The sequence below is a fragment of the Myotis davidii genome, unplaced genomic scaffold (assembly GCF_000327345.1).
Source record: "Myotis davidii unplaced genomic scaffold, ASM32734v1 scaffold59, whole genome shotgun sequence".
In the NCBI taxonomy this organism is placed as follows: Eukaryota; Metazoa; Chordata; class Mammalia; order Chiroptera; family Vespertilionidae; genus Myotis; species Myotis davidii.
In genome coordinates, this window is record NW_006293001.1 from 6,307,416 (window position 1) to 6,329,574 (window position 22,159).

The following is a 22,159-nucleotide window of genomic DNA, read 5'->3' on the forward strand; positions in this document are numbered from 1 at the left end:
CACTATGACCACATCCTGTGTAATGAGACACCGACTTGCGCCTGGCCAATCGGCAGGGCCTACAGTCCTTTCTCCTCCCCTTACCCCAACCCCCTATAAAACCTCTCTCCACACAGAGTTTGCTCTCTCTCTGCCACCTGCTGCTGTGCCAGTAAGGGGGGACAGGGGAGCCAAACCTAGGTTTGAAATAAATGACTCTTTGCTTTTGCATCGGACTCACTGGCTCCCTGGTGGGCCCTTGGGAATCTTGAAATCTAGGCACAACAGTCCCTGTAGTACAGTGGAAGCTGTGTGCACTGCCCAGATCTTTCTTTCCAGCAAGCCACTCACTCCTCCAGTGCCAGGGGTGTTGGCAGTTGCGGGCTCATGGCTGAGTTCCTCTCAGGAAATGATCATACAGAAGGGAGCTGCCTCATCCAAGTTTACACCAGTTTCCCTAGAACAGGGGAGGGGATCTGAACCCAGAACCCCCTTGCTTCAGGAGGGGACGACTCCACAGAGTCATCCCAAGGTCAGAGATGCCTGTAGCATCGGCTGAGGCCTCTGCTGTAGCTGCAGAGCATTTCAACTTCTCCCCGTCTCATCCTCTTGTTTCCCTCACTTGTTACAGGTGTAAGGCGTTGTTCCTGAGAACACTGCCCACCAAATCTCAGGGACCCTGACCCCAGACGGACTCCCTGTGTAATCCCATGCTTAACACAAAATTCCAACCTGCCTGCAACACTGACTTCTCTTCTTAAGACAATGTTTCCTCTTTCTGTTAAATAAAAATAAACATATTTCAATTTCTTGTCATGTACATGAAGCCATCCAGTATCTGGCTTCAACCTACCTCTGAAATCTAGTACTTCCCACCAGGCCACCCTCACCTGCATTTCATGAGCCCTTTTGCATCTGGATCCTTTCATATGTGCCAGCTCCCCTCATCACCACACCCCCGCGCCCTTTACCACTACCAGAGAGGTTTCTGTCTCTTTCTCTCATTTCCTTTCTCTATCTGATCTCTACTCTATGTCTCTCTCTGTCCTGATCCACATGATAAATTCTACACTTCAAGTGCCATCTACTCCGTGAAGTATTTCAATTTATTATCAAAATTAGTTGCCCCATACTCTATCCTGCCTCAATATTTTGTCTAAAACTCTGTTTTAATTTTTTGCATGTTTAATTATAATCTTGCTTTACTCTATAGCCCTTAAGGCAGTGACAGAGACAAAGAAGACCTTCAGCCTACATTTACCGAAGAAATGAGCACCAACAATACCGTTTTTCTAGTGCAGTGGTTCTCAACCTTGACTGCACATTAGAATCACCTGGGAATCTTTTTAAAATCCTGATTTCTGGGCCCCGTCCTCCGGAAATTCTGTTTCTTTGTTATGGGGTGGGGCCACAACATTAGTAACAAAGAAACAGAATTTCTGGAGGATGAGGACCAGAAATCAGGATTTTAAAAAGATTCCCAGGTGATTCTAATGTGCAGCCAAGGTTGAGAACCACTGCTCTAGTGTCTAGTAGTAGGTACTCATAACAAGCAGGCTCTCGGTAAATGTGAGCTGAAAAGGGATTAGTGATGATGTACAGACAGTGTACTTAGAGGTACTCCTTTATAATTTCCTCTCTCACAATGATCAAGTGAAGGAAGGGCTTATACGGACTTTGCTTCCTTTTAGAAAATGAAGTTTTGCATTAATATGTTTGCAGTGTTTTGAGTGACACTCTTGATTATATGAAACTTTGATTATATAAAATTTGGAAGATTTTATTGACTTCCTTTCTCAGCTAGCTCCTTCACAACTTCCATACAATATTTCAAAACATTAAAGAATTATCAAGTAAAGTATCTGCATTTGTCTTGAGAAGGAATGAATGGGGATCTTTCTGTGAGGAAATTTTTACACAGGATGTTTTCCTGTCTGCTGAGCACACAAGATGAGCAAATTCACTTAAGCTGGCCTTGGGAAGTGATTGCATTTGTCAAAAGAGCAGTAAGGACAAGTTGGGGTGTATGAGCCACAGCGAGTAAAGGAGCTCTGAGAGCTGCAAGAGTCTACTTATGTACTTTAACATCATATGAGGCTGTTATATGTTGGAGAAATAAGCTGGATAGAAATATAAAAATCTAAAGATTTTAGAGAGAAATCTTTTACCTCTAAAATTTACATATACTTCCAAAATCAATGTTACAACTCAGTAAAATGGCTCTTTTGTTTTCATCTTTAAAGCAGAGAAGGAAGCAATCTATAATAGCTACAAACAAAGGGAATGTCTCTCTGTCCCTCTAAGAATGAACTCTCCATTTAAAATAATTAATTTTTAATTTAGTTTTCTAGAGCTTTAAGTTTGAGGCGTGGTACAATAAAAAACAAACAAACAAACAAACAAAAAAACAACAACAACACACACTTCTTAAGAACTTAGTTAAGCCAGATGCCAATTACATTCAATTACTGCAGCTGGGTGAAAGACTTCTTTTCTAAGCAAAATGCCTGGAGCATGGTAGATCTCAATAAATATTTAAGGAATAAGTGGGTGCATTTCATGCTTCATTTAAGGCTCATACTGATGAAGGGATTCACTGCCAATGGTAAAAAATCAGTGCAGGGTTGCTAATACTTACTGGTGCTGAGAGGACTGCACGGGCCTCTGGAGGGGCTGATTCTTAGAGGGGCTGTGGTTCTGGGACTGTGTTCCAGGAAGCAGGGGCAGGAATCTTACTCTCATGGGTCCACAGGGATGACAGTGTATCTATCTCGATTCTGAGACAAACTTCATCTTCAGAAAAATGTGAATGTTCTATTGCCAGTATTTTCCTCACAACTGTTTAAGATATTTTATTTGGCACATTTTGCGCCATGGGTCTCGGCAGCGTTGGCTGTAATTTGGTGGCTGTCACTCCGGGGTGGTGGCAGGGCTTGTGTCCCACTTGGGGGAAGCCAAGTGCTGCTTTGTGGGTGCCAGATCCATAGTGCTGTTTTTCTGTAAATGGCCAGTGTGCGTCAGGGAAGCTCCTGCATTGAGCAACTGTCCCCCTCGTGGTCAGTATGCATCATAACAACCAGTTGGAAGGTGGGAGGGACACTTAGCATATTAGCCTTTTTTATATATAGCTATTTTACTTCATTCTGGAGTGTACATTTAACTGTCTGCCAGGACAAGGGAACCTGCCTATCTGAGAGTTGATACTAGAAGAGGATGGAAAATTCTTCATACAATATATTGGGAAAATAGGGTACTCGGTCATAAAAGACAGGGTTTTGTTTGTTTTGTTCTTTAATGTGGAGGGGGAAAGAGGGAAAGTTATCTGAACTCAGGATGGGAAGGGATGTGGTTAATCCTTCCTCTCTTCTTATTCCTAATAGTCACTTCTTATTCTTTTCAAAAAATATATTTTTATTAATTTCAGAGAAAGGAAGGGAGAAGGAGACAGAGATAGAAACATCAATGATGAGAGAGAAAATCATTGACTGGCTGCTCCTGCATGACCCCTACTGGACATGGAGCTGGAAATCGTGGCATGTGCCCTAATAGGGAATCCAACCATGACCTCCTGGTTCATGGGGTGACACTCAACCACTGAATCATACCGTCTAGGCTAAAATGCAGATTCTTTTTTTTTAAATATATTTTTATTAATTTCAGAGAGGAAGGGAGAGGAAGAGAGAGATAGAAACATCAAAGATTAGAGAGAATCATTGATTGGCTGCCTCCTGCACATCCCCTACTGGGGATCGAGCCACAACCAGGGCATGTGCTCTTAACTGGAATTGAACCCTGGACTCTTCAGTCCTCAGGCTGACGTTCTATCCACTGAGCCAAAATGGCAAGGGCAAAAAATGCAGATTCTGAAGCAGTCACTGACTAAAGATAATGATATCTCAAAAGCCTGAATCAAAAGAAGCCAGGGGTGAATTTAGGTTCATTTCCTGTGGCAATTCAATCCAGCACAGTGGCCACTGGGAGCACTGCAGATAAGGATAAGGATGCTGAGGTGGCATCCCAACTTAAGACGGGAGAATTTAAAGGATGTGGCTGATAATGGAGGAAATAAAATGGAGTGAAGCATTGCTAAGAAAGTCACTTAAAATAGAGTTGGGTAGTCACTGAGGAAGTGGGGCCTATGCATATGTCACATGTCAGTTCTCAGAACAGCTATTGAGTTGCTAAACTCAACTCAAGGCCAAGCCATAACCGCCTGGAAAAGCAACTGCTGCCTGGATTTAACTTCCTCTTGGTAGTTTCTGCCAACCTCATTTGCATATTGGAACTAACCAATCCCGATTAACCTCGCCAGCAATCCTTCATTTACCTGGGGGACCTAAATGGAAACTGCACTTGTTTTTTTTCTTTAAAAACCCCGCCTTTCTTTGTTCTCTTCGGAGTGCAATTTGGATTGCTACCTAAATCTGTGCCTACAGGATTGCATTCCTTTTTGCTCAAATTAATGCTTATTGTAAACTTCTTCTTTAGTTAACATGTCCCAGGACAGGCATTTGTAACAAGCTCCCTGTGTGTCTTTATTTTTTTTTTAAAGTATATTTTATTGATTTTTTACAGAGAGGAAGGGAGAGAGATAGAGAGTTAGAAACATCGATGAGAGAGAAACATCAATCAGCTGCCTCCTGCACATCTCCCACTGGGGATGTGCCCGCAACCCAGGTACATGCCCCTCACCGGAATTGAACCCGGGACCCATCAGTCCGCAGGTCGATGCTCTATCCACTGAGCCAAACCGGTTTCGGCTCCCTGTGTGTCTTTACACACTAAAATTGTGAACCGAAGATCTATATCATGCTACCTCTCTTAAATTTAATCAGTAGCAAATAGCTCCTTATAGTGTGTACATGCCTACTCAATTTCATACTCATAATAATTATTAATTGGGCACTTACTCTCCAACAGCAACTTTTATAATTATTAACATACATTCCTTAATCTTCATTACAATTTTAATTTGTATATGAGGAAACAAAAAAAAAGGGAGAGGTTTGAAATTCTCAAGATCATACAGTTAGTAAATATCAAAGCTAGGACTTAGGGCAAGTATTCTAACCATACCTCAAGGTAGTGCTTAAGACTTAAATAACCTACTTATATAGAATCAGGCATTAATTTTTGCTGGGTAATCAAGATTTGTTTCTTGGGCAAGGTTCATCAAGAAAATGGCGATCATTATTTCCAAGATATCTCAGACATGAAAATATAAAAAAGTTATACGGAGGGAATAAGCAGTTAAAACACCTGGCAACTCAGGTGGGAGTGGAAGATTAGGGGAATTAGAACAGAGGAGTTAACAAGGAAGGGTAAGAGAAACACTTTAGATAAAGGAAATCAGCGTTGTGTATGGTTCAAATTGAGAAAGGAAACCAAAACCAAGTGGTACATAGAAACATTTAAATCTCAAGCAATTGGAGAGACACTCTAGACCACCCATGGGCAAACTACGGCCCGCAGGCCGAATCCGGCCCATTTGAAATGAATAAAACTAAAAAAAAAAAAAAAGACCATACCCTTTTATGTAATGATGTTTACTTTGAATTTATATTAGTTCACACAAACACTCCATCCATGCTTTTGTTCCGGCCCTCCGGTCCAGTTTAAGAACCCATTGTGGCCCTCGAGTCAAAAAGTTTGCCCACCCCTGCTCTAGACATAAGGTTTCACTGTTGATGACCACTTAATATTATATCTAAGCTATTTCCTATAAATTCTGAACTTTTATTATTTCTCAAGTCCAGCGTAGAGTCAAGTAGGTTTGAATGTACACAAGATGACACACTCTGAGAAATGTCATAGAAAATGTTTCATAAAGACCAAACTTCAAAGTCAATAATTTTAAATGAACTTCTTTTAGATGGTAATGAATTCAATAATAAACACAAAAATCCACACCTTTTGAACTTTGGAGATATCACTTTTCCTATGGAAGGTTTTAAAAATAAAATATTGGGGGATGAGGACACATATGTAATACCTTAATCAATAAAGAAATTTAAAAAAAGAAAAAGAAAATATTTTATTTCTTACTTTGACACCCTGGAAATAATTTATTTGACTACTTAGAAACATATATTCCTAATTTATTTAATTATCTATTCACTCAATAAGTATCAAGCATTTACTATGCACCTAGTACTGGTCATATGGCCAGTACACACACACACACACACACACACACACACACACCTGTATCTTTATTGCAAAATTCACTATAAATTTATGGAGGTCAAGTTTAATATAGGGTTAAGCAGGTAGAAGGCACTTGGTAAATACCTGTTAAATACTTTCAAATGTGGTCTAAAGAAAGGAAAAATATTAAAATGATATTTTAAAAGTTTAAACAGATGCCCTTAAATGTCATAAAATCACTTATGATTATTATATTTCATATTAATAAAAGTAGCTCAATAATACTTTGAATATATGCAACCAGGTGTAGGGGAGGATGATGCAAACAGTTTTAATTAGAGATCCCTGTTCTCAATAAGTTTATAGTAGTCTTTGATGCATGCAATCATTTCTCAAAAAATTAAAAGAGTAAATAGTAAAAACAGAAAGAAGCATAATATTGTGTGGGGTTCAAAATGAGGAGAGATCACAGCTTCTTGGGGAGAAATCAGAAATATGTAATTCTGAATACTTTCTAAGCATTTTATATGCATTAATTCATTTAGCTCTCATCATCCCTACAATGTAAGGACTAGTACTTTTACTGATGGGGAAGCTGAAGGCTATGTCTTTAAAGATGTGTGCAGGAGGCTTTGGGGACTAAGGATACTTCACCGGAGTGACATGATTAGGACTGAACCTCAGTAAAACTAACCAAATCATTAGGCTAGGGAAAATGGGAGGCAGAGACACCAGTAAGGACTCTACTTGAAATGGTTTTGGCAAGAAATAGTGAGTTCAAAGGCAAAGATGATGGAGAGAAGCAGTGATTCAAGGGACACTGTGGAAGAAAACTGTCTATAACTTTATAACTGATAGTGAACTGGGGTTGAAGGAAGGTAAGATTTAAAGATACCTGGTACTTTCAAATCAATAATTATGAACCACTAAGCAAAACCTTACCAGATACACCTTCAGGAAGCTGCTTTGTAAACTCGCACATACAAAAACTACCCTTCAGAATGCAATATGAGGAAGAATTTATAACACAAAAATCTGAAATTTTGATTCATTTAATACGAATTAATAATATGAAACATAATGTGTATAAAACAATCTTACCCCTTTGCTGTATTCACTATCTGAATCACTGCTAAGTTCCTCAGTGTTCATAATCTCCAAATCAGATTCTCCAGTTGCAATTGGCACAGTCACTGTGAGGCTGGGATTATCAATAAATGAATGAAAATCACTTTCTCCCATCAAGTATTTGTCTGTGTTCCTTCCAATACCACTTATTTTATCTTTTTCCTTGTGGAAATCGTGATCTTTGTTCATTTCAGCAAGTGTACGGTTAGAGATATCGTTTTCCTTCTTGCTATTTAGATCTCCTGCTTGTCGTGTCCCTTTGGAAATCTTTGGCCTTTTGGAAAATGTCATTAGAATAAATTCACGTACGCTCTGTTTCATGTAATTTATTCCCTTCTTAATTCTGGCCACTGCTATCTGGAGGTTGTTTACATCAGTTTCCTCGTCACTTGCTGTAAGATTGTCTGAACTAAATGAGCTCAATAATAAAGCCAGAAATAGGTTGAGGACCTATATCAGGGTAGGGGTGGAAAAAGTGGGAGACAGGAAAAAAAGAATATTAAGTGCACTTTTCTGAAATAAAGTTAAAAATCCACCCCAGCAATGAAGAACCCTGCACTTCCCCTCGCGAAGACAACAACATGTGAGAGGGGTGATGAGAGGTGCGACTCCTCAATAATCTCTCCTTAGACCGGCTCCTGTGAACTCTGGGAGCTCAGCCACACTCTTGAAGGACTAGACTAGCTTAAGGCGCAAAGAGCACTCCCTTTACCAATATCATTTTCACTCTGAAGTTCATTCCTGCAGCAGGAAACCCTTGGTCAAATTTCCTTTTACGGGCCTCCTAAGCCCCGTTAATGTTTTCCCGTAATTAATATATGTTACCAGTGAGAAACAAGTAGAACAAGAAAACTGTGACTCCTGACTATTGTGCCGAAGTAACTTAGGCCAACTCACTTTTCCCAGAAGATAAATGTTACTTGTTGCAACAAATGGAACATGTCATACTTGCAGACCTCCTGTAATAAAATATTCTGTCCAAGAATTGTGCCAGCTTGCAACTTAATGAAGCTTTTAAAGCAGAGAAAAGGGTTTGCCCACTCAACCCAATTCAAATGAGATAATGGCATGAGGATCTGGGTGGCTTCAATACCAATCATTTTGGCCCTGTCCCTGAAGCAAAATCCTGTTTGTGTGCAAAACCATCTCTGTTTTTCTTCTCTGAGGTAGGGTCTAGGTGAACTCAACATTGTAAAAAATAAGGATTCTCACAGAGGGCTGAAAATGTGTATATTATATTGGTTAGTAATCAACTTTGTAAATTATGCTTCTGTCATCTTTCATTAGCAAAATCTTGTAACCCAAAATAAGTATGTTTAGCTGGCAGGAAAATTAAGACAATATTTTACTGTCTTTCCTGTTATTCCTATATTGAAATAATCAATGTTCTATTACAATTAATAGTTTTAGTTCTAATTAATTCTAAATTATAAAATAACTTGTCATATCCTCATATAACAATTTTCTATGGGGAATTTTAAATGTGTGAACTTCTGAGTACATACCACCAGGTTTCCAATGACCATGACCATCATGTAAACAATAAGGCACATGGCTTGACCAGCGACCTCCATGCAGTCCCACATGGTCTCTATCCACTCTCCACACAGCACGCGGAACACAATCAGGAAGGAGTGGAAGAAGTCATGCATGTGCCAGCGTGGGAGCGTACAGTCTTCATTGATCTTGCAGACACATTCTTTATAGTTTTTACCAAAGAGCTGCATGCCGACCACGGCAAAAATGAAGACGATGATGGCCAACACCAAGGTGAGGTTTCCCAGGGCCCCCACTGAGTTGCCGATGATCTTTATCAACATGTTCAGTGTTGGCCAAGATTTTGCCAATTTGAACACTCGGAGCTAAAAGCAAACACAAAGCATAATATTAATTATTATGCCAAGTTCTAATGTTTCCAAGCTTGAATTTTATTCCAAATATTAAGTTCTAAAATATTGTCATTACCTAGCAAAACATTAATTATTTGTATTTTTAATTTTCATCTATTTACAGTATTTCTGTTATTTTGTTATACTTGCTCCAATATAATGACTATATGCTTTTAAGGAAGTGTGTAATGTTAGTTCAAGATTGCTATGGATGTCTCTTTACATGGTTTCAGATATAGAGTTAATAATTTATTAATCCTTAATTCTATTTTCTGATACTTTTCATAAAATTTTAATGCAGACATAGGGATAAAGTCCAAACTGTTAGAGAAAAAAGCTTTAAAAAGTCTTTAGTTTTTTTTTTGTATTCTTGTTATTAGACAACAATTGTTTGGGGAACAATTACTTAATTTTTAATTATAAAACCCACGAAGTATTGAATATTTTATAATGGCTGAAATTCTTTTAACCAGAAGCTTTTTACCAGGAAATAAATACTGTCCTACAGGATAAAGATATACTTTCTATTATACTAGTATAATATAACTGAAAATATTTTATTATATTAGTATATACAACTGAATATATCTTCAAGATCCTAAAATTAAATATCCATGTGGCTTTGAACTCCTATAGTACATTAGTTACTGAATGAATTTTATTTTATTAGATATCAGGACTTAATCTTTTCTTTTGAGTCAAACCTCCAAAGTTTTTAAATAATATTAATCCAGAAACAAAGAAACATCCTTTTAAATATAGAATATAAGGCAAGGTTGGTCTATATTTACCAGTCTGAATGATCGAAGAACTGACAAGCCATCCACATCTGATAGAAAAAGCTCTACTAAACTTAAAGTCACAATAATGCTGTCAAAAATATTCCATCCTACTTGGAAATACTCATATGGGTCCATGGCGATTAGTTTTAAAACCATTTCAGCTGCAAAAATCCCAGTAAAGACCTAAGTGAAAAAGTACAATGTTTTTATGGTATTATTAGAAGGTATGGAATCAACATAATGATGATACTTTCTTTAGCATTTACTGCGCCTTTGTCAGTGTGCTAGATACTTTACAAATGTATGTTATGATCTCATTTAATCCCGTTAATGAGGTATGAGTCCTCCAGCTCTAATGCAAGCATTGAAGGGGTAAAAAGTGCTAACTCTCCTGTCAGCTCTCATTATCCTTAGATAGCACTTTAGAAAAGCACGTCAAAATTCCAGATAAATAAAACTTTCGACAACTAACAGGCACTCTTTGCAAAAAATTTGTATGGTCAACAAGTTATGCTGGAAGAAAATAAAAAGAAAACATGGATACTGAGATTTTGAACCAGTCTTTTTTGCTGGTCTGACTACTCTTAGAGTAATAAAGAATATGTTGACTCACTCTTTAAAGATTTATTGATAGAAGAGGGGAAAAGTGTGTAATTGACACAGTGGCAGCTAAAGCAAGACTTTCAAAGCTTTGACACAAAAGTGCATCACAAAACATCATTAATTCATGACACTGGTATCAAAGGACTCACTTAAAAAGGCAATAGTGAAAGACTTGTTCATGCATCATTCATACACAAGGCATAATTTGACTCAAAGAAACTGACCAAAGAAATTTCAAAGGGAAATGTTTAGGTCTATAACTACATGAGTCAATTCCAAAATAATGCAGCATCAAGAAGAAAGTCAGGGGCACTCATCAGACTTGGGACTGTGCTGATAGATAAGAAACATAGTAAATGCTTTTTGTGTTCACAGTGGTGCAGTCAACTCAATAAGAAGGTATTGATTTTCATGATGTGAACCTCCAACAGTTAGAAACTAGGTAATCCTGTCTTTTTTTAAAGAGTAATTAAAGGGAAGAAGAATGCTAACTCAGAGAGCAAATGGGGTACAAACATTCTGACTTCAAAAATCTGTAGGCAATTTGGAAGAGAAGACTGAAACACTCGTTGGCTGTAAAGATCAATGGGTTTAGAACCAAGGCTAAAGCGAAATTCCCTGATACAGATGTTCACAAAGGCATCCAGAATGATTCATATTAATGAAGAATCATAAATTGGTACCCTTTGGCTGTGAAATAGAACCTCTTCCTGCTTCATGCAGATTGTCAGGAAGTATTTTTTTTGTTGTTGTTTGTTTGTGTGTTTGCAATAAGGCGTTAATTAAACTACAGTAAAACCAACACTGCACATTTAAAAGATCATTTAGCATTGATTTTCCCAATCGGATCCTATACCTTCCTGAAACCTACAGGTCACCCTCTTGCTTGTCTTCTGTGTCCAGTTAAACCATTTTGGTTCCATAGTATTCTTGCACCTAAGGCTTGTTTCTGCTGATTGATTTAAAACATGATGATGATGATGATGATGATGATAGTAACCACGGGTTTAATTTGCTGAGTACTTACTGTATGCCAGGCTAATAAATTAAGTAGAAAGTTTAATCCTAACCCAACAATGTGATAAATTAAGTATTATCATCATTACATTATAAATGAAGAAATAGTGTTATTTTATAAATGAGGTATTATATTCTACAAATGAGAAAATAAAAGGTTATAGAGATTAACATATTTGTACAAGGTTATATAACTAATAAGAGGCAAAATCAGCATTCAATCCAATATTTTGGGATTCTAAAGGCCCAGACACTTCACCTATTATATCAAAATAAAGCATCCAGAGTTTTTCTGAAAATATGTGGGGTATGTACTTTTAAGGAAGTTGTAATGTTATTATGAAATGGGTAAGAAAGTATCAAATTTTCAAAGTATTAATTCCGAGATACATACTGACAGAAAAAACAACCCACTAACAACTCCAAAAATGGTGACTCTTTATGAAAATAGTGTTATTTATAGACCTCAACACTACTGCAAAATTATTTAACAATAATATCTCTCACCAGAAACTTGACTTTCTACAATGATTCATATTGTGAATTATGAATTTGCATAATTACCTAGCTGTGTATCCTTTTAACTTAAAGAATAAAAAAGAAATGATTTCAAGTGACTCACCAAATTTCCCACAATGAGCACATTTTTGAATTCTTCAGTCATTGGGTGATGCTCCATCGCCATGAACAACGTGTTTAAAACTATGCAAATGGTAATTGCAAGATCTACAAATGGATCCATTACAATAACATACATAAGCTTTTTAAATTTTATCCAGAATGGAGAGCAATTCCAGATCAGGAATGTGTATGCAAATCTGTACCACCAAGGTGGACATTTTTGTCTGGACTCTTCAAGTTCTGGGAGGAACAAAACAAGAACATGAAGTCAATCATCTGTATGTTTTATTCCTAAATAAATCAGCAGTACCCTTCCACACTGAAACAAGTCGTCTGGTGTAGACTTTGAAAATTTAACAGTACTGATTCCATGAAATCATAGTATTATTACCTAAAATGTAACATTACATGGCATTATTACATAAAGATGTAATAATGTAATATTATTTTAGAAAAATGTAACAACCCCACCAGATGTTCATTTACTAGACCAAGCCTAAGTGAGGGGACGGCAGTGAATTTAGTGACTGAAAACCAATACAGCATCTCTCAGAGAAACAGCTATCTAATATGTGATGGTAAATAAGACAACCAATGTTTTTTTAAGGGAAAATATATATTTTCCACCAATATAGCTACTTCCTCCTGTATCCTTAATCCCATGAAAACAATAGGATAATTATACTGTCTCCAGGAAAAGCTCCTGCTAGTTCACAGGTGAAAATAATCCCAGAACAAGGAGACTGGAAATAATTTATGGAGTGACTCATATAATTGATATTTCATACCATTTAGTCCACTGGCTTCTCACTTTAAATTTAGGAGGTGGGTGGAAACTTTGTCAGTGAGGTTGTAACCTTTGGAAAAGGTAGGATCTGGAGCATATTTTGGGGTGAGAAAATGGGAGCCAGCACATTATAAAAATTGTCACCCTTTGACTCCCTTCGAATGCATATGAGGGTTTAACCACTATTATTGACATTATATTCTCTAACCTGCTTTTTCTAGAGCCTTTTCATCCTAATTTTAAGAGATGTCATGGCACATGTTAAAATTTTACAATTTTATAGAATGTGCTCAGAGGCAGAATTTATCTACATTTTGAAGTATGTATCATTTTTTTTTAGAGGGATGATAAACCAGAGAGAGTAGGTCAAGTTTCTAAGATTACATAGATTCTTCATGAATTACCATTAAGCTATTTATCTTTGAAAGCTTGTATCATTCAATGCCTGTCTTTAATCACAAATAACTGTATCCATTTTAAGCACATAAAAATGATCCCATTAGTGACCACTGGTTATTTTTCCATTGCTTATAACCACTTTAAATTCTTTGAATTCTTCCTAAGAACTTCATGTACTGACCAGGATGTATTTGAATTTCATTTGAAAATCTGTATACTAAAGAGAATATTATTACCTACCTTCCACAGTGTTTGTCAGTATGCTTGCTCTACTCATAGCTCTTTGTCTGAGATGGGGATCATTCATCATCTCTTCAGAAAGGAGATAAGAACTGGAACGTCGTTTTTTGTGTATTTGGTTGTTTGTACCCTAAAATATGATTAATTAAAGTTTAAAATATAGAAGTCTAATAAATTATAGGCATGAAATAAAATCTTGCTTACGTAGCTGTAATGAATGATTAAAAGTAGACACAAGGTTGCTCTGCTAAATCCTGGCTCTGCTACTTACTGGCTGCATCACGGGGGAATTATTTGACCTTTCTCTGTCTCAGGTTCATCATTAGTAAAATGGGGATAATCATAGTACTTGCCTTACATTCTTGCTTGAGGAATAAAGAAATTAACTTAGAAAATAAAAAAAATTAAATAAGCTGCTTTTATTGTTATATTACTATTACCATCTCTATCTCTCTGGTCTCCAATGAATTCAGGTAGTTTTACCATGTAAGAAGAGTCTTACATGAAAATAGCCCAAAACAAGTGTTCTTGGCGGGGCCGGGGGATGGGGTATAAAGGGGTAGAATCTCAGTATTCTCTGATAAATCTCTTTAACTATTCTTTGTTGAGGTAACAGCATTAATGGAGGCGACTGTAATGATTGTTTCTTATTGTCAAGGAAGAGCTCATCTGAGCATATGATGATAAATTACTCAGTGTGAGGAGGACAATTAAGACTGATGGGAACTGTAGCAAAATAGAGAATGTAAGCTCCATCTAAAAGTGGTGACCACTGTTTAGTTCAAAGGATTGCTGCCATGCAGGAATATGAGCTCCGTTTTACCAGGGATACTCATCTTCATGTGAAATACCTTATTTCTCAATCTTGGCAACTAATTCAAAGTTAAAACACTATGCCGGTTCAGAGCAGGATAACAATACAAACACACATGCTCACACACATACATATATACAAACAGCTATACAACTCTCCATTCATCATCACTCAATTCCTCTATCAATCTATCTGCTTGTGTGTTATGTATATATGCGTATACACACACACACACTCCATTTACAAACATCTATGTAAAGTTCTAGTATTGAAATTTGTAGAGTTGTTTAGATACATATATATGTATATCAAAATATAGACACACAGGTATAAATATGCCCATGTGTGTATGTATGCATGTATAAGTATATGCATGTTCACAGACATACATATTTACAGGTGGCTTTTCATAGAGATCTCTCCATCACCATGTTTTCCTTGATAGTCTCCACCTTCTGACTTTCCAGCAGCAGAGACTTCCTTTTCCCCAAGTCAGGACAAGAATTTGTTTCATCAACAATTGAAATGAACAATTTCAATTGTTTAATCAACAATTCAAATGAAATGGAAACATTTCATTTAAAAACATGACATGATCTCTGAAATCGATCAAATATTTTACAGATAATATACATCAAAAACAAAACTCAACAAGGCTCTGCTTCCACAGAAATTGAACATGCTCATTTGATAAGGAAAACTGCCTTAACAGAGGGCCTGAAGCTGTGTCATGCAGGACAGAGGTCACATGTGACCTAAAAGCACATGCATTCATTCAAACTGAAATGTGCGTGGCCATGGCTTTGATGGAACTAGATTCTCACTTGAAATGCTACCTTGTCTGCAAATAGGAATACATGAATAAGCAGCATGAGTTCAAAGCTTGCTAGGTTAGTCAAAGACCTTGCTGATATTAAGTAAGGCAGTGCGTGGCAAAGAGAGGTAACCTGGAAACTCCAGAAACTAGAGAGAGCTCACTTTCAAACCTAACCAGACCCTTTAACCACTCAGTGATTCCTAAACTCCAGAAATTGTTGCTTGGTTTTCTTTTTATGTGTGTGTTTGTATTAATGTGCGTTCTGATGTCATATTTTTATTCTTCTGATCAAGGAGTTGTTTTTTTAATTGAAAACAGTAAATTTCATGTATGTGTGGGAAAAAAGCATAGCTGTTCTAAATCATTTCTATGTTACACACACTGTGGTGGTGTAGAGCACAAGCTCTGAAACAGAGGGCCTCTGTTTGAACTACCATTTATTAGCTTCATTTCTCTGTGCCTCAGTTCCCCTTTGTCAAACAGGGACGATACCATCACCTCATGGAACTGTTGTGAATACTAAGCACATGTTTGCTATTCTTATTACTATTATTAACAACTCGAATAAGATCCCTTGCATTTAGGTATAATACATATTAAGTAGTAACTTGAAAAAGATAGCAGAAGGTAGCAAATACTCCAAATTTCCTTATAAAAATGAGACTTATCAACTAATATGATCAGCATTATCATTGCATTTTCTATGCTGACATATATCGTTTATAAATTGTTTTATAAAGGGATGATTTATAATCTTCAAGTGTAATAGTAATAGGTAAGCACCTTTTTCAAAAATGGGGGTTTTATAGTCAGTCCATCATTATGCTGTGCACCTAAAACTAATGTTAATAAATATCAATTTTACCTCACCTTTTAAAAATGGGGTTTTAAATATCTTTGAGTTATATGCCCATAGCACATAGTAAAAGGATTAAGTTAATGAGTGAAAGGTGTGTTTCTACAAAGTATTGCAAAATGCAGAGCCATTCACAGGACAGAGAAGGCCCCTCCAGCAGAAAAGACTGACTGATGCAAGACCAGGGCCGAGCCATGCCTGAGCTATTTAAAACGTCCTTACGCTGTCATCAGAAGTTGCCTTATCTATTATCACCTCTGGCAGAAGCTGTCCATTGGGGAGCATGAGGGCGGAGGGTCCATCAACCAGGGAGACCACACCGTTGCAGTCCACCGCACTGTTCATCTTCCCGTTCACCGGCAGCATTGGGGGGGACCTACTGGCTTGACTGATGTTGCTGCTGCGCCGCTCCCGAGGCGGGTGGGGCACAAACAAGGAGCCCCTTCGGCTCTCATTGCCGTCGAAAATGCTGTGCTCATCGTCGGCAAATTCATTCTCAGACGTAATATCTTTTCCTCGGCCCATGATACTGAAAAGACTTGTTCTGCTGCTGCGCCTTTGAAAAAACAAGGGGCCATGGAAGCTAAGCGGTGACTGCAGGAAAAAGAAAGGAAGACATGTATCTGCTGAAGTACCTGAAACAGAAGTGCATTTCGCATCATTACCATCGAGACCGTTGGCCTGAGGGCCAGTGGCTCGACCTTGTTGGAAAAGAGACACATTTCAAAACAAAGCAATTAAGCAAGAAGACAACTTCCTCCAACCAAGGGACAGAAAGGCTGGAAGAATCCATCCTTTCAGAACCAGGAAAATTACCTGCTGCTGCACAGCTCTCTCCTATTCTGGCCTGCAGTGGCCTGGAGTGACCTGGGGTAGACAATCTCTTTTCTCTAAGCCATTCGTTTTGCTCTAAAGGACAGATTACTTCAAAAAATAATTTGATATCGATACCTGCTATTTAGATTCTCATCTATCACTCCGAAAGCTCTATAAGTATTAAACTCTCCTGATTTATTGATAAGCTGTATGCTTCTTTGCACTGCATTGCTTGGAGCTCTACCGTACATATTGACAGCTCAGTTAAGGCATTTTAAGAAAAGCCTTTTAATACTAGTAAGTTTACAAAACCATAAAATATTAGATCTTGGAAAAGAGGCTGCCTGATACCAAAGAGGGAAAAGTCACATTTATATGACTCATGTCCAGGATAAACATTCAGTTTTATGTGTCTGTAAACCAAACTGAATGCATATTCTTTGGAAGCATCTAATTCAATAAATGTCAGTTTTTACTTTGTAAAGGACACAGCAGCAGGCATAGTGAGTAATAGAAAAAATGCATATAACAAGGTCTGAAGGCTGGGACTGTATCTTTTGTTCCTATGCATATCTGACAGGGTCTTGCAGACTTAACTCTTAGAAGCTAGGAAATTGTAGTGAAGACATAGAAGAGAAGAATAGTCAGTGTGAGTGGGGCACTGAGAAACTGATTGAGGGCAGTGGGGAGGACAAAGGGAAACTTGGGGGATGGGTGGCACCTAACTAATGGGTGGAGAAGAGGTAGCACTATGCCAGAGGGAAAACGTGGAAGAAAATTATCCCACTTAGAGAAAGTACATGTGCTAAGTTACAAAGGCATAGAGCACAGGGCATGTAGTGAGAGTGGAAGGTTCAGTGTACCTGCAGGCACAGCACAGAGAGGTAGGAGATGAGGCTGAACAACATGTGGGTGCTGTTCTCTAGGCAGTAGCTACTCAACAGAGTTTCCTCTTTATTTGATTTCAGCAGAGGGACCGCTTTGATTTAGAAAAATTATTTGGAGACATTGGACAATGGAAAATAAAAATGTCAAAGAGAATTGATGCAATGGTTTATCTTGGAGATTTGCAGGCAGAGAGACCTGAAATAGGGAGGTTGTAGCGGAAAAAGAAAAAAGGGAAAGATAAATTCCACAGGAGCAGAAATAACAGCCTATGGGACTAGATGTTAGTGTCTTTCCAGCTTAGGTGACTAATATTTGGGTGATATGTTACCTACAGTGGGGAAGAAAAGAGCAAATACTAGTCTGAGATTAGTTTATAAGCAATATAGGCATTACAGACCGAATAAAAATGTAAAAGTTAATCTATAGTGTACTTTTTTCATTTCTACAACTGTTCTCACTAATATATTGTGTTGAACATGTGTTTATTGGAGAAGATACGACAATTCCAAAACTATAAGCTCCTTACAGACTAACTGGAAAACTATGTACATCCATATTCTTCCCATAAATGCCCAGCAACCACTTAAAAACATACCAATGAGGTCACTCACTCTCCCCTCCTGAGGTCCCTTCCCTCAGAATAGAGCTTTCTGCTCCAGATCCTAACTCTGGTGACATGCATTTGATAATGTCAGTGGTACCTGATTAGGGGTAGACAATCTCTTTTCCCGGGCTCGCCTGTGGCCTTCAACACCAAGGTGGGAACTTCTTCTCCTGATAGTCTCTTCTGAATCCGAGTTGGACAATTTCTCATCATCTCCCTTTTCTTCCCCACCGGAGAGCTTTTGATTTTTTTTCTTTCTTCTGTTTCTTCTTTCTTTTGCACTTTTAGAACTCAGTTTAGATGTTTCAGAAGAACTCTCAGAGAGGCCCATAATCCGGCTTCTCCTTCTACTTGTATATCCAGCTACTGCCTCCACTATTGCCTGTTGGATCCAGATGTCACACATACAGTGAGTCACTTCCAAAGTTGGGGAAACCTGATGATGGGGGACCTCTCTACCACGAATTTAATTGCATTGCCGCTTAATCATGTCCCTTGTATGAGAAGAAATGTCATTTTCTTCACATTATGGTCAGAGAGCTTACAAAGTATGTATTTATTGCTTCTCCTGCACTATAACAAAGCACAGTTCTGTTCTGGAATTAAACTATTAAATACTATTACTATATTTAAAGTAAAGCAATTTTAAATAATACATGTGAAAGTTTTATTAGGCAATTAATTCTGGGACATAAAGCATAAGCCATGTGATAAGATGATTTGCATATCTTGTTCAGATAATTAACGCAAAATTATCAAAAAAATCAGGCCCTTTATAGCTTAGTGAAGAATAAGTTATCTGAAAATTAAAATTAATTATCACAGAATAATATCCCAGGAAAATGAAAGAAACTCCTAGGAGTGCCCAAGGAAATTCCTGAGATAACCTTTATAGAAAAAACTCCTTGTAAAATTTTGGAAGACATATTGTGAATAAAAATCACTCATAATCCTACATCCCCAAAATAACTGGTATTACTATTTCTTCCAGTCTTTATATAAATAATTTTTAAAATGTTTATGTCTTATACTCAATTTTATATTCTACTGCTTAATACATTGTTATAACAACAGCTTTTCCTGTCATAATATTCTCAAAACACATAATTCTATGGTTCAAAAATACTTGAAGGTACAAAAGTATCATAATCCTCTTAACCATTTTCTAATTTTTGAAAATGTAAATGTTTTCTGATGGCTACTATTATTAAAAATACTGCACTGAACATTTTTCTGCATCAAGTTTCTCTGCATTACAGGTTACTACTCTCTCTCCAATAGGTTAGATTCCTTGAAGAGATTTAACTAGGCAAAACATCAAATGAGTGTTAAGACTTGCAGAATATCTGAAATTTTAGTTCTTCATATAAACCTTCTCAAACTTTCCCACTAAATTACCCCTTTGGAGAGAGGAGTAAGAAGAAATCCTTAAAAATTTGTGACTTAGCCCCAAGTGGCCACAACCACAAGTATAATTTTTTAATAGCTCACATTTTTATCTTAAAAATCTTTACAACATTAACAAAAATTGGTGCCCATTTTTCTTTCTACCCATAGAGTATCTGTTAATATTAACATTAACATTAAAATAATTTCTCCTAAACCTTTCTGTACAATTTTTCTGGGGAAATACATCATGTTTTAGGACTTTGCATAATGCCACAGGCACTGAGGAAACGCAGGGTAACAGGTTTAGGAGAAACAGAACATTCTCTGTGCTGATTATGGGGAAAGTGGACTGGGTCAGACGTCAATTGTAACTCAGTCTGGAATTGGTTCCTTCGACCACTCTAGAATGAAGATTTCAGTTTACACAGAGGAATCTATTACAGAAATCACCCTGGGGAAGGTGGCGCAGACCACAGGCCTCTGCTGTTCCCTCTGCACTTCTACTTCTAGGAAGAATTTTAAACCAAATAACAATACCTCCGCTTCTTCTTGCTCTTTTTTAAGTCGATCTAACATCTGTTGAAATTCTAACTCTTTCTGCCTGGCTTCTTCGATATTTGCCTGGTTCTGTTCTTCGTAGGCCATGGCAACCACAGCCAGGATCAAGTTTATTAGATAAAAGGAGCCCAGGAAAATCACCACAACAAAGAAGATCATGTATGTTTTCCCAGCAGCACGCAGTGTCTAGGGGAAAATGGAAATCATTATTTTAATAACAAAAAAGTATTTTTGGTAAATGATTTCAACTTGAATGGCATATTAAGCATGGGCAAATTGGACAGTTCTGCATAATCTCATGTTATCAAACTATAAAGGGATAAAATTATATCTTCATGGAAAACAATCAGTGTTAAAATATATACTTTTTACTATAAAGTATATAACAATCAATTAAATTTATACTATACTTAGATATAATTCTTGATTATTATTAAATAGAATAATCCTGAAAAAGTTTCTCCAGTCTAAAAATTACTCAAAAAACTAGATGCTTTGCTCATTTTTAAATTATAGGACTAGATAAATAGTGCCTTTTAGTTTTAAAATTTTTCTTTAACAAGAAATATTAGCAATGATGCATTTTGTTCATAAAAGATAATCCTATCATATGAACTTATTTATTCATCTTATACTTATTTTTAATTAACATTTACTAAAAATTTAACAATAAAATAAATGGTAAAAATAATTCCAATGGTACAGATATTAAATGAAAAATAAGTCTCTCCTATCTCTGATGCCTAGTTACTCAAATTCTTTTTCTATCAGTTACTGTTGTTTTGTCTTGGGTAAATTCTTAGTATGTAGTATAATTGTTAGTTCAATAGGTGCATTCACTTAAATTTTCCTTGAAATTCCCATGTTACTCTCCAGTGGTTCCCAGGAATGTCTTCCTCTACATATCTCAGCCAGACAGTATTTCTCTTTTGATCTACATTTTGATCTTTGTCATTCTGACAGGTAAAAAAATTTATGCCACATTTAACTTGCAGAAAAGGTGAAAATCTTTTTGCATACTTAAAAGTCATTTATATTCCTTTTTTCCTGTATGTTTGCATTTCCTTTCTATATTCATTTATAATATTCGCAGAAATTAAATAAACATGAAACAGGCCAAAAGAAGAATCTGTGGCAAATTGAGAAAAGTGTTGACTATCCTTATCTAATAAAAGAGAAACATGGTAATTGGCGTACAACCGCTACCCTTCCCATTGGCTAATCAGCGAGATATGCAAATTAACTTCCAGCCAAAATGGCGACGGGCAGCCAGGCAGCTTGAAACTAACATGAGGCTTGCTTGCTTCAGTGACGGAGGACATAGAAGCTAAAATAAAACCCAGAAACCAGCTTTCAGCGAGCTGGGATCTCAGAGTTGGAGTCAGAGCTACAGTTGATACAGAGTTTCTATAATAGAACCGAAACAACCCAGATACCTACTTTCAGCAGAGGAGGCCTAAGAGCTGGAGCCTCAGAGTTAAAGCGGGCCCAGAATTAAAGAAAAAAAGGTGCGGTTGGGAGCTTCCGTCACCCGCCAGCCTGAAAACAGCCCTCAGCCCCTCACCCAGACTGGCCAGGCACCCCAGTGGAGACCCTCACCCTGAAGGGTTGCAACCCGCTGCAAACAGCCATCATCCCCTCACCCAGGCTGGCCAGGCACCCCAGTGGGGACCCCCACCCTGAAGGGTGTGTGAGCAGCTGCAAACAGCCCTCAGCCCCTCACCCAGGCTGGCCAAGCACCCCAGTGGGGACCCCAACCCTGACGGGTGTGTGACCAGCTGCAGACAGCCCTCAGCCCCTCACCCAGACTGGCCAGGCACCCCAG

The 22,159-nt window shown here is 37.5% G+C and overlaps 1 protein-coding gene across 3 annotated transcripts in view; it reads right to left on the reverse strand.

Annotated features, from left to right (window-relative positions):
• SCN9A (sodium voltage-gated channel alpha subunit 9) overlaps positions 1-22,159 on the reverse strand; it is a 77,320-nt gene that overhangs the window by 43,027 nt on the left and 12,134 nt on the right. For 2 of the 3 annotated variants that reach the window (XM_006766515.2, XM_006766514.2), the window contains exons 9-16: positions 20,314-20,520; positions 18,485-18,769; positions 16,335-16,673; positions 13,593-13,722; positions 12,168-12,406; positions 9,935-10,108; positions 8,760-9,116; positions 7,228-7,704 (exon numbers count right to left, since the gene is read on the reverse strand). In XM_006766515.2, coding sequence (XP_006766578.1) covers positions 7,228-7,704; positions 8,760-9,116; positions 9,935-10,108; positions 12,168-12,406; positions 13,593-13,722; positions 16,335-16,673; positions 18,485-18,769; positions 20,314-20,520 — 2,208 coding nt within the window. Of the gene's footprint in view, positions 1-7,227; positions 7,705-8,759; positions 9,117-9,934; positions 10,109-12,167; positions 12,407-13,592; positions 13,723-16,301; positions 16,674-18,484; positions 18,770-20,313; positions 20,521-22,159 lie in introns of all 3 variants that reach the window. The other variant, XM_006766516.2, reaches the window with a different exon arrangement.